The sequence below is a fragment of the Toxotes jaculatrix genome, chromosome 4, assembly GCF_017976425.1.
Source record: "Toxotes jaculatrix isolate fToxJac2 chromosome 4, fToxJac2.pri, whole genome shotgun sequence".
NCBI classification, from domain to species: Eukaryota; Metazoa; Chordata; class Actinopteri; family Toxotidae; genus Toxotes; species Toxotes jaculatrix.
Window position 1 is genome coordinate 2681979 of NC_054397.1, and position 13022 is coordinate 2695000.

Sequence of the window (13022 nt, forward strand, 5' to 3'; positions counted from 1 at the left end):
GGATTTTCAGGTACTTAAGCTTTGCTGTGACCGAGCCATATCTCACACACACACACACACACACACACACACACACACTCTCACACACTCACTCTCACACACACACACACTCACACTCACACTCACACACACACACACACACACACACACACACACACACACACACACACACACACACACACACACACACACAGGTCATTTTACCTGTCTGTGGAGTTAAGTGGTTTCCCCTGTGAGGTTTAGTTTGTCAGTGGGACCCAGGATTAGTGCTCCATGTCTCCTTAAATGCACCGATATGTTAACAAAATGATTCCTTGCATTTAAAACGAGGACAGAAATGTTAATTTCACAGAGACTTTTTTTTTCCCCAGAAATGTCCCCATTCGTTCGTATGACACACACTGTCCCTGTAGGCATCATGATATTTGGTTGATTTGTTAACATTTAACAACAGGGTTACACAGATCTGTTTCAGCAGCAGTTAAAGGAATGTTTTTTCTTAAATAAAGCCACTGAAAGTGTTGAAATAATACATATCTAAGCCAGACAAATTAAAAATGCACCAAACATTGCCCTGTTTTAATTATGTTCAATCAATCATCATCTTTACTTACTGTTTCTGAAAGTTCATGTTAAGTTTGGATTATTAGACAGTGATAAAATACATTAAAAGCCACCGCGGCCCTTGATTTTATGACTTCCTCACTTTTGTATCTGTGATTTTTCTCCAATCCCACTTCTTGAGCACAAGCCAAGTCTCTGTCTGACTCAGAGCTCAGAGCAGCCAAACAGACAAAGCCCTAAAAGGGGGTCTGGTCCCTCGACTCCCCTGGCCCTTTGTTCAAAGTGGGGCTGTGATGTACTAGTTGTTTTAGAAAGGACCCTTTTCAGCTAGGCCGTAAGGCGATCCTGGGCCCTTCCTAGCCAGGGTGTGCCCCGGGCGTCTTTGGTTTACCTGCGGGACCGTGAGGGGCGGGGTGGGGTGGGCTGGTCCTCGCTGGGCCAGGTAGCGGTGGAGAGGAAAGCAGCTGGTCAGTGGAAGAGGGAGAGAGAGGGAGAGAGAGAAACCCGGAGAAAGGCGGGGAGGGATGGAGGGATGGATGTAAGGCGAGAACGCTGAGAAAGGACAAATAAACAAAGGTGGCGATGAGGGTCTGAGGTGAATTAATTGTATCAAGCTCTCTCATTCTTTGGCGACAGTCTCCAGAGACAGCAACACAGGGAACAGTAGACAGTGGATACAGTATTGGACTACTATAGACCGGCTTAGAGAGACCTGCAGCCTTTTAAGAGTCAACCTGCTGAGTAACACATACGTTTCATGGTTCCTCTCTGAAAATATGTCCAATGCACAAGTTATTGTTTTTCTTTTTTCTGTTTTACTTTCAACAAAAGATGAAGAGGCATCGTGTCAACATTCCCACAGCAGATAAAATGAAATTAAATTGCAAATATTTTTATCTCAAAACTCATTAACTCTGAAACTTGGATTAGATTAGACGGACAGATGAGCAGATATGCTCAAAAATGAAAGACGCACAGGCAAAGGTGACAATTACAGCAAACCAGAGTGCAATACAGTAATGCAGAATGCATCTTTGCATGATGCATGAGTGGTATGTGAAATACACTGCCCTCTTTGAAACATTTATAGTAGTCTGCACAAAAGACCATGGCATTACTGAATCCTTCTATGTTGTGCCTTTGTCATCTGCACAGATCTTACAGCAGTCACACCAGCAGCTCTGTCAGGCTGTACTTAGGCACAGTGGTACTCTGAGCTCAATGCTCATGTTAGCATGCTAACATGTTCACAGTGATAATGCTAACCCTCTGAGGTTTGACCGGACAATGTTTAAAGTGTTTGTTTAAATGCTAATGCTTGCAAGTATTTTAATTATTGGACACATTAAAACTTAAAAATAAAAAGTTATTTAAATTCATACTGAAGGCGCACATGGATGTCTACACCAAATTTAAACAAAACAAAACAAAACAAAACAAAACAAAACAAAAAAAACCCCCAAACTACACCTCCTGCTTGAAGAAATGTGCATGAATGTCACACCATAAACCACGGTCCTGGGTTTTGGTTAGATTAGAAATTAATTTAAATTTGCAAATCTGTATTAAACCACGATCCTGCCCTAACCTTAACCAAATGCTGCTAATGATTAAACATAACCTTAGAAATGTTTAATAATGCTGTCAACATTTCACTGATATGTTTAGTATCAACATATTTGTGACTTGCCGAATATGGAACTGAATAATAAATCTTCATTATGTTAATAGAAAATGAGATCAAGTCACAAATTAATTTCCTGCAAAATGTATTTGCTTTTGCACATTAGTTGTATGTAAATGTAATTTCTAGGAGTCACATCAATTCTTCTCCCGGGGACTGAGCAAAACGATTCATGATTCTTTACGTCAATGTAAAAACTATTCTGAAACTTACAGAACACCATACATAAGACTGAGCCTGTTGTGGGTTTGGATTGTGACACACAGTTCCCTTTTAAAATGAGATGGCTGCTGTTAGAAAAACAAGTGATGCCTGCTGTTTGCTGACATGACGCTTTATTGCTAGTAAACCTACCATTAAAGTTATGAGTCATCGCTGGTCTTTTGCTTTCAAAATAGTTCTGTTTTCGAGGACATTATCAGCTTCAAATATTAACTGATTCGTTTCAGGAGGCTTTTGGTTCCACAACAGCAGATGGTACTTTAATGATCTTCAAAACAAAGATTCATGCATCTGAGTTTTTTTTTTTTTTTTTAAATGAAACCCTCTATTTGCAAAGTCGTAATTTTAAAAGTTCACATACAGCAGTTTTGCAGTGTTTTTGGTCACAGCCGAGCTGCACAGAGAGCGGTGTAAGTAGCTCTGAGTGCTGGAGAGGAAGGAAGAAGGTGGAGTATTTTGCTGTGGTTTGCTGTTTCTGGATGAGTGAACAGATGGCACCACGTTTGGTGGGCTGTGATAAGATGTCTCATGTATGGTTTGTGACTGATTCTTATATAAAATTTGCTAGCTCTTCATACACATCAGGGGTCCCACACCTGAAGGTTGGAACCCCCTGAGAGGTAAAAAAATAAATAAAAGGGCTATGAAATGATCAACAAGAAGAAAAGATGATTTCTTTTATTATTAACCTTTTTCTTTTGGTTAAACTGCTCACAGACCATGGATGTACGCAACCTTTAATGAGATGTTGCAGTTAGGCATTGCTACTACTACATTTTGGTGTTGGTGTTAGCTGGATTGACCAAACAAGCTGGAGAAAACCATGTGATATGGTCAAAAACTATGGAACAAGCGAGCAAGTGGCCTTTAAGTTGAGAGTGTTTGTCAATTGTTTGTGTGCCTCTGTCTTTTTAGGTATTTAACTGACACAATAAAACCCTGTTTCTCTTTTCTGCACGGCTCAACCACATTACAGCTAATGCATCTTAATAATTTGAACATTCATTTGAGAGAAATAGCCTTCTGATGGTCGCATGCACAGCCACACAACTAAAACAGAAACACGTTACCTGGTCTGCTGCCTCGGGCCTCCTTCCTGGTTTGGCCAAAAGAGTTGGAAAAGGGTGGAGCCCATTTAAATAGAGGCCCAAGAAATGGACCAGACCACGAGTTGCATTGGCACGGGGGGGTGGTGGTGTGTTCTTGTATTTAGTTCTAGTTACTGTCCGTGTTGTTTCCCCCTACCTGTCTATAATGGTCTGATCAGACAGTATATATGTCTCTCACTTGTCTAATTTTGTTTCCAGAGTTTGTTTGACCTCCATTAGAGCACAGTTCTGGTCTAACAAGTCTATTAAGTGTGTTTTGTAATAACTGGGAAACAATTATACTGGATATAGCTAATATTCTGTGTGTTTTCGTTCCTCTTCATGTGATGCATGTTTTAACCAGCTTTTCTCAAATAAAACGATTTTAACCGGAAGTCTGATTTTACGGTTTATTTTGAAATCTATGCCAGGAAGTCCCAACTGTTGATTCCGTCTGACTTGACACTGGGTGACAAGCGGGGTGGGCAGAGCTGCGTGTGCGTCTGTGGCCGGGTCAACTATATCCAAATGACAGCGGCTTTTACACAGAAAATGAGAGGAAATCAGTCGCGACGTGCCGCCGATTTCAAAACAGGAGAATTTTTAGAAAGTGATCAGCTTCATGATTAAAATGACTCCGATAAACGCTCTGTTATGAGCTGTGAGTTAATTAATGAGGAACACCAGCGGCATCGATATGAAGAAGGAAGAGAAGGTGATGGGGAAACGAAATTAGGCCAAAACAAATTAGGAACATGAAGAAATCAAGAACATGGTTTTAATACTTTGTGGAATCTGAATAACTTTTTTTTTGTTTTTGTTTTACAATGCATAAGAGATGCATCCGTCGGAGGTTGCCTGTCTTGATTTTCACCTTATTCATCATTCTCTACGTGGATTTTCAATTACGCACCAGCAACGCGCCCAAACTCTCCGTGGTCCAAGATCCGATCATCTGTGTGCTCTGCCGCCCCGTCGAGCAGGCTCCCTCTGCAGCCAGCGACGCACAGGGCAGCAACAGCAGCGGCGGGAACGGTGGACACCCGGTCACCGAGGGTGCACATGTCACCCAGCCGAAACTGAGGCAGGAGGACATCTTCATCGCTGTGAAGACCACCGGGAGGTTCCACAGGACGCGTCTTGCGCTACTCCTGGAGACGTGGATCTCCAGAACCAAGGCGCATGTGAGTCTCTGTTGTATCTGTCCTGTTCTGTAAATTCTCACATCTGAGACACACTGCTGCTGCTTCCGTCCAAAACCACGCACACCATTAAACCCATAGAACTCCATCAGAAGGCTTTTTGTGAATCTGGATTTAGAACTGTTGATACCACGTGGACAATAAATGATCAGAAAACAGAAAAGGCCACTAAAGTGGATAGAGATCATTTTCCATTATGTCCATGTTGTGGATTCTAAAGTTTTTGGCAGTGACAGGTTTAGTCTGGAGCTCAGGAATTCATTTCAAGTCAGTATTTTTTGTACATTTATTTCATAAAAAGATCAAATATCTGACTCATCATTAGGCCTGTTAAAAGATGTGCTGTCGTCCTAATGATGAAATGAAACATTCACTTCCTTCCTGATCTGAAGCCCTTGACTGATTGATCACTCTGATTGACTTGACCTAATCAATCAAAGTTAACCTCCCTACTGACTGACTGATTGGTTGACTTACTTACATTACAAATGATGTGTAAAAACATGGCTAAATGGGCTCTGCAGCCCGTTGAAACCTTATTATCAGACTGAGAAAGCAGAACCTCCACCTGTTTCCTTACTGGCATCAATAAGCTTTTTGTGCCTTTGAAATCAGGGAACTCGATGGATTGTTCAAACTCAAAAATGTAATGATTGTCACTGTTTAAGTTTCAGTTTGGTTTAAAGACTCCAGAGATGATCAGACTAAGGTTAACTATCAAATTCTTTAGCCGAAAGATCTGAGAAGAATGAGCTCTGCAGTTCAGTGGGAGAGCAACAAACCGTCTGTAATTTTGAGAAATTGCACTTGTTTGATTTCTTTATTGGATGAAAACATTGATGCCACTCTCATTTCTGTAAATCACACAGGAAGTGAACAGACATGGTGGTTTCAGGAAAGCTCATACATGTATTCCCCCGTAACTGACAAATAACAGTGTAATCACATTCAGATTGTGTTTTGCTGTCTTTCAGGCCGCTCTCTTACTCCTCCTCTCTCTTTCTCACACACACAGACCCAGACACACACACACACACACACACACAGTATAGGCTGTTTTACTTGTCCTCTTATTGTCTTTACAGCGAGACTTTGCCATACATGCATAACACTGTACTTGGAGCATTTTTCAGGGACACTACATGTGAAGGTTTCAGAGTTGGTTTCACTGTTTGCAGATCATCACTGGCTTACACGGCACGGGACTTATTCTGTCACAAACAGTAAAAGGTTTCTCTAGGATACATACTTTTAGTTTTAGCCAGGTTCAAACCTGCTCTGTGGATAGACTTTATTTCATTTACATCCATGTTACGTTTCATTAAACAGTTTCCTTTTGTGAAACAAGTCAAACGGATGAGCAGTTTTCTGTGTCACAGTACAGAAAGACCTTTCAGAGAAGTGCTGATTTTAATGAAATGCATTATTTTTAGAGTGAAAGAGGAAGATACTGATGGCGTCTTCCTCTTTCTCACAGCAAAAGCAAAACACAACACTGTTTTACCTTCGCTTTGGCCTATTAATATATTTGAGAATATACTCACAGCACACCCAAATGAAAACAGACCCGCTTACATATATACATAACCACATGGACACACAAAGATGCAACTATAGAAACAGCAGTACCAAAATACACACACGCACACACACACAGACACAGGAAGCTGTGCAGGCAGGTTGTCTGGGCCGAAGGGAAACAGCCGCCATGTAGCGACTCCGTTAACAATACTGAAACGGAAGCTGGTCATAGAACAGGAAGTGGAGAGGCAGATTGCAGAACAGAGTGAACCTCATCTTATGTCCACACACACCCACATACACACGGACACACAAACCACAAGGCTTCGTCCATCTTACAAGGTGAAAAATAATTTCGACACACTGCTGTGTGCTGCTCGGCATTTCTGCATCACAAGAAGTGAACATCCTCACTACCGGGTTCGTCCGGATGTTTGGCTGCTGCCACATGTTTTGAGCATAAAATGATGTCAGTCACAAGTTTTACATCAGAGGAAGCTGAGACGAACAGCATGTGGGCATAAGATCTGTTTCAGTTGTGCGATTCTCACGCTCAGTGTGTGAGAGCTGTCAGCCCTGTGCTAATCTGCTCCGAGTCAGAAACGGGAGCTGAGACCGAAAGTTTTAATGGTTAAATATGATAATCAGACGTTCAACAGAGGGACAGAGGAGTTTACAGCCGTGTGTGCGAAGCACAGCAGTGATTTGAGGTAAATGCTAATGTTGGCATGCTAATAAGGTCGAGAAACCTGGGTGTCATGTTTGCGGACTAGCTGTCCTTCTCTGACCATGATGTACCTGTCGCCCGCTCGTGCCGCTTTGCATGAGAAGAGTTAGGCCTTACTTCTGACAGGCCTCCCGTCACGTGCAGTGAAACCCTTACAGGTGGTCCAGGATGCGGCAGCGTGTCCCATTTTAGATCAGCCCAAAAGGGCAAGTGTCACTCCACTGCTCGTTCACCTCCCCTGGCTACCCATGGTATCCATTTCAAACTATCAGTGAAAGCTTCTACCTGGTGGTGGCGCTACAGGAAAAGTTAAGAGATTACAAAAGTGACCCTCAGGTTTCACCCACCGGGCACCATGAAAAACTATGAAAACTTTAATGGCAGTTCCTCCCATAGTCAAGATATTCCACTGAAAAAGCCAAGAATGTCAGCCTGCTGGTGGCACTAATCTGTCATACCCGCACTTCACACAGATCTGGTCAAGTTGTACTTTGCACCTCAGCCGGCAGTCACCTCTGGTGACTTGTGAAAATCGAGTTTGTTATCAGCTGTGATGGATCAAAGAAAGTTTGCTTCAAGTTTTGACTATTTGCTGGGTTCCAGAAACTTTTAGGACATTTTCATTAAACACAACCATATTGCATCGTACTCTCTTGCAAACAACAAAGTCTGCTGTGTGTGCTGGTATTCAGAGTTATTGCTCTCCTGGCTGTGCTGTCTTATGAAATGTTGTCAGATGTTAATGTGGCAGTGCTGCAGTGTTTGGCCCCAGCGGAGCAGCACTGGTGGGGGCAGTTATTTATTGAATGTGAAACTCATCATGAGTTAAAAAGCTTGTGTCAATACATCTCAGTTTAAGGTTCAAAATGCTGGCAAATGACTGTAGTGGGAAGCTCCTGGTCAGTCAGACTGTTTCACCGCTTTTTATTTCCTATCTAGCAACACAGATTTGTTACCTGTAGTCAGCTTTTTAAATGACTGAAGGATAACTAAATCATTAAATTGCACAATACATTTAAAGCGCTGTTGTCTCAAAAGACTATTTAATAAGACAAAGTGCAAGGAGATAAGTGCTAGTGGGGAATGTGAGGATGTTAGAGGTGTTAGGAGAGGAGGTGCTCTCAGAAGAAATTAGTCTTCAAGAGATTCTTGAGGATAGAGGACGCCCCTGCTCTGATAGCGTTTGGTAACAGTGCGAGACCGTGTTCGCTGGATGTGGAGGAAATAGTTTCACATTTTGGGAAAAATGCATATTTGTTTTCTCTCCAAGACTTAGCTCAGAGGATCAATAACACTCTCATGCCTGTGTGTTCAGTGTGAAGCAGGAGCCAGGAGGCTAGGATCAGCCTAGCTTAGCATAAAGACTGGAAGCAGGGGAAAACAGATAACCTGGCTCCAGTGAAAAAAAACTGATTACTGACGCATCTAAAGCTCTCTAGGTAACATTAGCTTAATCCCTATACAAATAAAAATGTAAAAATGACCACGTGTGGTTTTAGAGGAAATTGCATGCTGAGGAGCTGATCACCTCTGGGCTCTGTACTGAAAACACAGATGTTACAGTGGTATTGATTTTCCAATCTAAGCCACGGAAAGAAAGCAAATAAGTGTATTTCCCAAAATATTCCTTTAAAGCTTTGGTTTGACACTTTGGTGTACCTTGTATAACATAAGCCAATAATAATAATAATAATATTACGCCGTTGAGTAAAATATAATGACAGTTGGGTTAAATCCCTGAAGCAGCCTGATAAATCTACATGGATTAAGTAATAAAATGATTTTCTCTCTACCCTCAATTACTCTCAGCAGTGTTCCCTTGAGGCACCTCAAAATGTCTGTGTGAAACATAGTGAAGGCCCACATGGCAGATTTCAAAGCCAGATTCCCATCACACAGCCAAAGAATCACTGAAGTATAGATCAAAAACCTTATCTGGATATATTAAAGTCATTTTGTGCTATGGGGCAGTACAAATCTTTCTTAATGGGCCTTTAACAGCGTGAAAAACAAGGTGAGATTTATGCATTCCTGCCTGACCTCAGTAAAATGTCCTCTCAAACTCTGTTTATGAGCCGCTGCCACCCGACAATCCGCCATCTTTGCTCCTCAGCCCAGGTTGACTGATTTCAGTGCAGGTAGTTTAGTTTGAGTTACGATCAGAGGGGAGGAAACCAATTGTGATGGCGGCTCTTTCTCATGGGGTTTTACTGGGGTATGTGTGGGGGGTTGATGGCAGAGAAGAGGATTGATCCAGGTATCTCATTACTCCTCCTCCTGCTTCAGTGATGGAGAGCGAGCGAGAGGGAGGGATGGACAAAGGTAAAAAAAAAAAAAAAAAAAAAAAAGGGCCTTCGGGAGAACAAGTGCAGGAGGGAAGAGTTTGATCGGTATTAAAATGACTGAAGTGGTGATTCAGAGGGTGTTTCATGTCACTGCAGGACAGAGAGAGAGAGAGAGAGAGAGAGAGAGAGAGAGGAAGAGAGAGAGAGAGTATCAAGAGTTGATGGATGAACTGGGGTTGGTACAGTAAAACAGTGAGCTTAAACAGACGCAGCCTTTCTTTTAGAGCACAGTATTATGGAGGTTAGTCACTTTAATGTAAAGGCACACACACACACACACACACACAGATTGACAGACACACACACACACACACACACACACAGAGAGACAGACAACACACCTGCTCACCTGCCTTCACGTTTCCCGCGTCCCTCACATTTGTAATTCGCTACATATCAGTGCAGCATTTTCATACCATTTTAAATCACATTTATTTTGCCTTGTAAAATGAACTAGCAATGCTGTTATATATGCTTCATCTCATACTTTATAATATTTCTATTCATCATTTCAACATTAACAGTATTCCTTTGTGTTTTGGCCTCTTCTCCACACTAAGTCTCTGTATGTTTTGTAAATGTTTTCATACACACAAAAACATATCAGCCTCACATTTAAGTATTTCATATGAAAAAAATAGCCTCAGGAAAACAAAGGGCCTGATCAGACATGAAAGATTAACCTCTGTCACCTCGAGCTTTAGTATAATGTCAGAGTAGCTGATATCAGTGTGATATAGGAGCGTATGTTGTAGTCACTCAGACAGAGCTCGTTTAAAATGTTGTGCAATGTATTTCTGAAACATCTTTAGTATTCTTGTGCTCCGGCCAAAACTCCAGGAGACACATTAATACATTTTCAGGAGTTAAGTAAAACATGAGTCACGGTTTGTGCTTATCTTATCTATCGCGTGATTTGTCCCGCTCTGAGGTTATTTAGTGCCAGCCTGGCAAAGAAAGTCGAACACACCGCACGGTTTAGCCCGAGGGGCTGCGGAGATGGAGTGTAATGCAAGGGTTGTTTGTTCAAATCCCCGGGTACAAAGCTCCCCAGCCTCAGTGACTCATACACCGAGCGGTTTTTAATCATTTTTCAGTGAAGTGTCTGCGAGGTGAACATGGCTCGGGAGTCCGGCTGGTTGTGGAAATTTTTTTTTTGCATTTGAGTCAAAGAAAGAAAAGGAATACAATCAGTACATACATAAAATAAGAAATAATTTGAAGACAGGTCTAATAAACACAGAGCAGAAAAAACACAAACAAAAAAAAAACATTATTTAGCCCCTTTTAAATTCACTCCTGGTTCAGATGTTTCTTCGAGGGTTAGGGTTAGGGTCTTCCAAGGAGGGTAAAAAATTAAATCTGTTGCTCACGCAAGCCTTAATGATTGAGTGGTTTCACAATTTTACACCACCAGAGGGCAGTATCATACTACAAATCTATCTATCTATCTATCTATCTATCTATCTATCTATCTATCTATCTATCTATCTATCTATCTATCTATCTGTCTGTCTGTCTGTCTGTCTGTCTGTCTGTGTCTGGGTGAATGACTGTAAGAGCAGGCTGTGAGGGCTGTGGGAGTATTAACACTATGTGAGTGCGCGTGACTCGAGACTCATTTGACTCATATTCAGTATCTGCCAAAGAATAAATTGACTCGGCCATCAAATGCTCCTCTGACCACTCTGGACCCAGTATGTGGGTGTGTCTGGTGTGTGTGTCTGTGTGTGTCTGTGTCTGTGTCTGTGTGTGTGTGTGTCTGTGTGTGTGTGTGTGTGTGTGTGTGTGTGTGTGCAGTGACTCATTGTTTTAGCTCACAGTTGGGAGCCTTGTTTTTGTCACATCGAATTTGCTCTATTCAAAACTATATTGATCCTGTGAGCGTGTTTGTGCGTGTTCGCTCTTAAATGATGCTGCTTTCAGGATGCTCTGGTACAGATGTGGAAAAGAGGCACACACACACACACCGACCGCACACACACCGGCCGTTGATCGGCTGTGTAGTCCAATCATAGCTGGTGTGTTTAAAGTAATTCTTCTGCTTCTTCTCTCTGTGTTTTCTGTGTTTTTTGTCCAGACGTTTATTTTCACAGACGCAGAGGATGAGGACTTGAGTTCGGAAGGTAAGCAGTGATGTTGAATCTATTTAACACACTAACTGACATGGCCAAAAGTATACGGATGCAAACTTTTGTAAAAAGTTGGTCTGGGACCCAACTTTAAGGCAGCCGTTTGGGAGAAACCCTTTCCTCTTTCGAAATGACAGTAGCCCCATGCACAAAGGCTTGTGAAGAAATGGTGTCCGAGTGTTAGACCGACATGCACAGATCCCTGATTATCCAACACCTTTGGAATGAACTGACCGTTCACTAAACTCGCTTTCCTCCCTAACATGCCATTATCATTTATACAAAGGTAATCATGGTCGATTAGCACTCATAATCTTTTGAAACAATGGGTCCTTGATTTGAGACAGGTGCAGATGAAAGTAAACATCATGTCCAGCTGACCTTTTCATTTATCCAGCCGACTCTTTTTGAAACTCCCTCTCTTCCCAGAAGAGCAGAGCAGCAGATAATGGTGGTTTTGGAATTAAACAGTCACATTTGGTTGTAATGTCCTGGTTCTCTTTCTTTGCTTCTTTCATCCTTCGGTGCTTTTTTTTGTTCCTTAAAATCCTTTAATATTCTTCCTTTTTCTCTGTCCACTTTCTTTCATTTATCTGCTTGCATTTCTTCTTGTTCCTCTCTCTCCCACTCCTTTTCTTTCTTTCTGTTCCCCAGTCTTTCTTCATCTTCCTCTTTCTTTTTCTCAGTCTCCCCCTCACAGACATTTGTTCTGTATTACATTAATTCTTCCTTTGTCCTTCATTCTCTTGCCTTCTCTTTTTTTTCTCCTCACTTCCACCCATTTCTTCCCTTTCACCTCTCTCTCTATACAGGTTTTGTCTCTCACCCTGTTCTTTGATTGTATGAACTCTTCTGCGATCACTTACCAATAAAAACCCATTTTACATGTCCTTATAATAACGAGATTATTAATTGTTTGGTTTGAAAACACTGTGTAAACAAAACACGTGTGTCCCTCTGTCTCTCCGTCTCTCAGGTTATAACATGGTGGTAACAGGCTGCCAGTCAGATCACAGCCAGCAGGCTCTGTCCTGCAAGATGTCTGCTGAGTACGACGGCTTCATGGCCTCAGACAAGAGGTGAGACAGATTAATGTCCGTCTATCATCCAGCCCACACTGGGTTTAAAGATCGGATTAAGATTACAGACCTTAATGATCACCGTGGGGACATCGGGCTGTTACAGCAGCAGGGAGTGAAAGGAGGAGTCAAAGAATCAAATAATCTTCTGTGTAATGGTTATATAAACATACCCCGGACACACAGGTGACAGCCACCACAGTCAGACTTATTGTGATAGCAATCAGAAAAACATGACAGTTGAAGAAATGTATTTTGAGAACACACGGTGGGCGATTTGGATTTTGTCTGACCTGGGTTCAACTCAAACCGCCTCCTGAGGCTGTCCTACTGTACACAGGACAACGTGGTGTTTTAGATTTGTGGAAAAATACAATGACGCTCAACAGCTTGTGAGGACTGCTGTCTTGTTATTAAGACGGCAGAGGAAATGAAAGAGCCTTTCACATTGCTTCCAA

General features: G+C 42.0%; 1 protein-coding gene across 2 annotated transcripts in view; it reads left to right on the forward strand.

Moving 5' to 3' along the window:
• Positions 1-4037: 4037 nt before the first annotated feature.
• mfng (MFNG O-fucosylpeptide 3-beta-N-acetylglucosaminyltransferase) overlaps positions 4038-13022 on the forward strand; it is an 18921-nt gene continuing 9936 nt past the window's right edge. Inside the window, exons 1-3 of one of the 2 annotated variants that reach the window (XM_041035954.1) lie at positions 4038-4742; positions 11434-11479; positions 12462-12564. In XM_041035954.1, coding sequence (XP_040891888.1) covers positions 4386-4742; positions 11434-11479; positions 12462-12564 — 506 coding nt within the window. In that variant the 5' untranslated portion in view covers positions 4038-4385. The remainder of the gene's footprint in view (positions 4743-11433; positions 11480-12461; positions 12565-13022) is intronic. The other variant, XM_041035955.1, reaches the window with a different exon arrangement.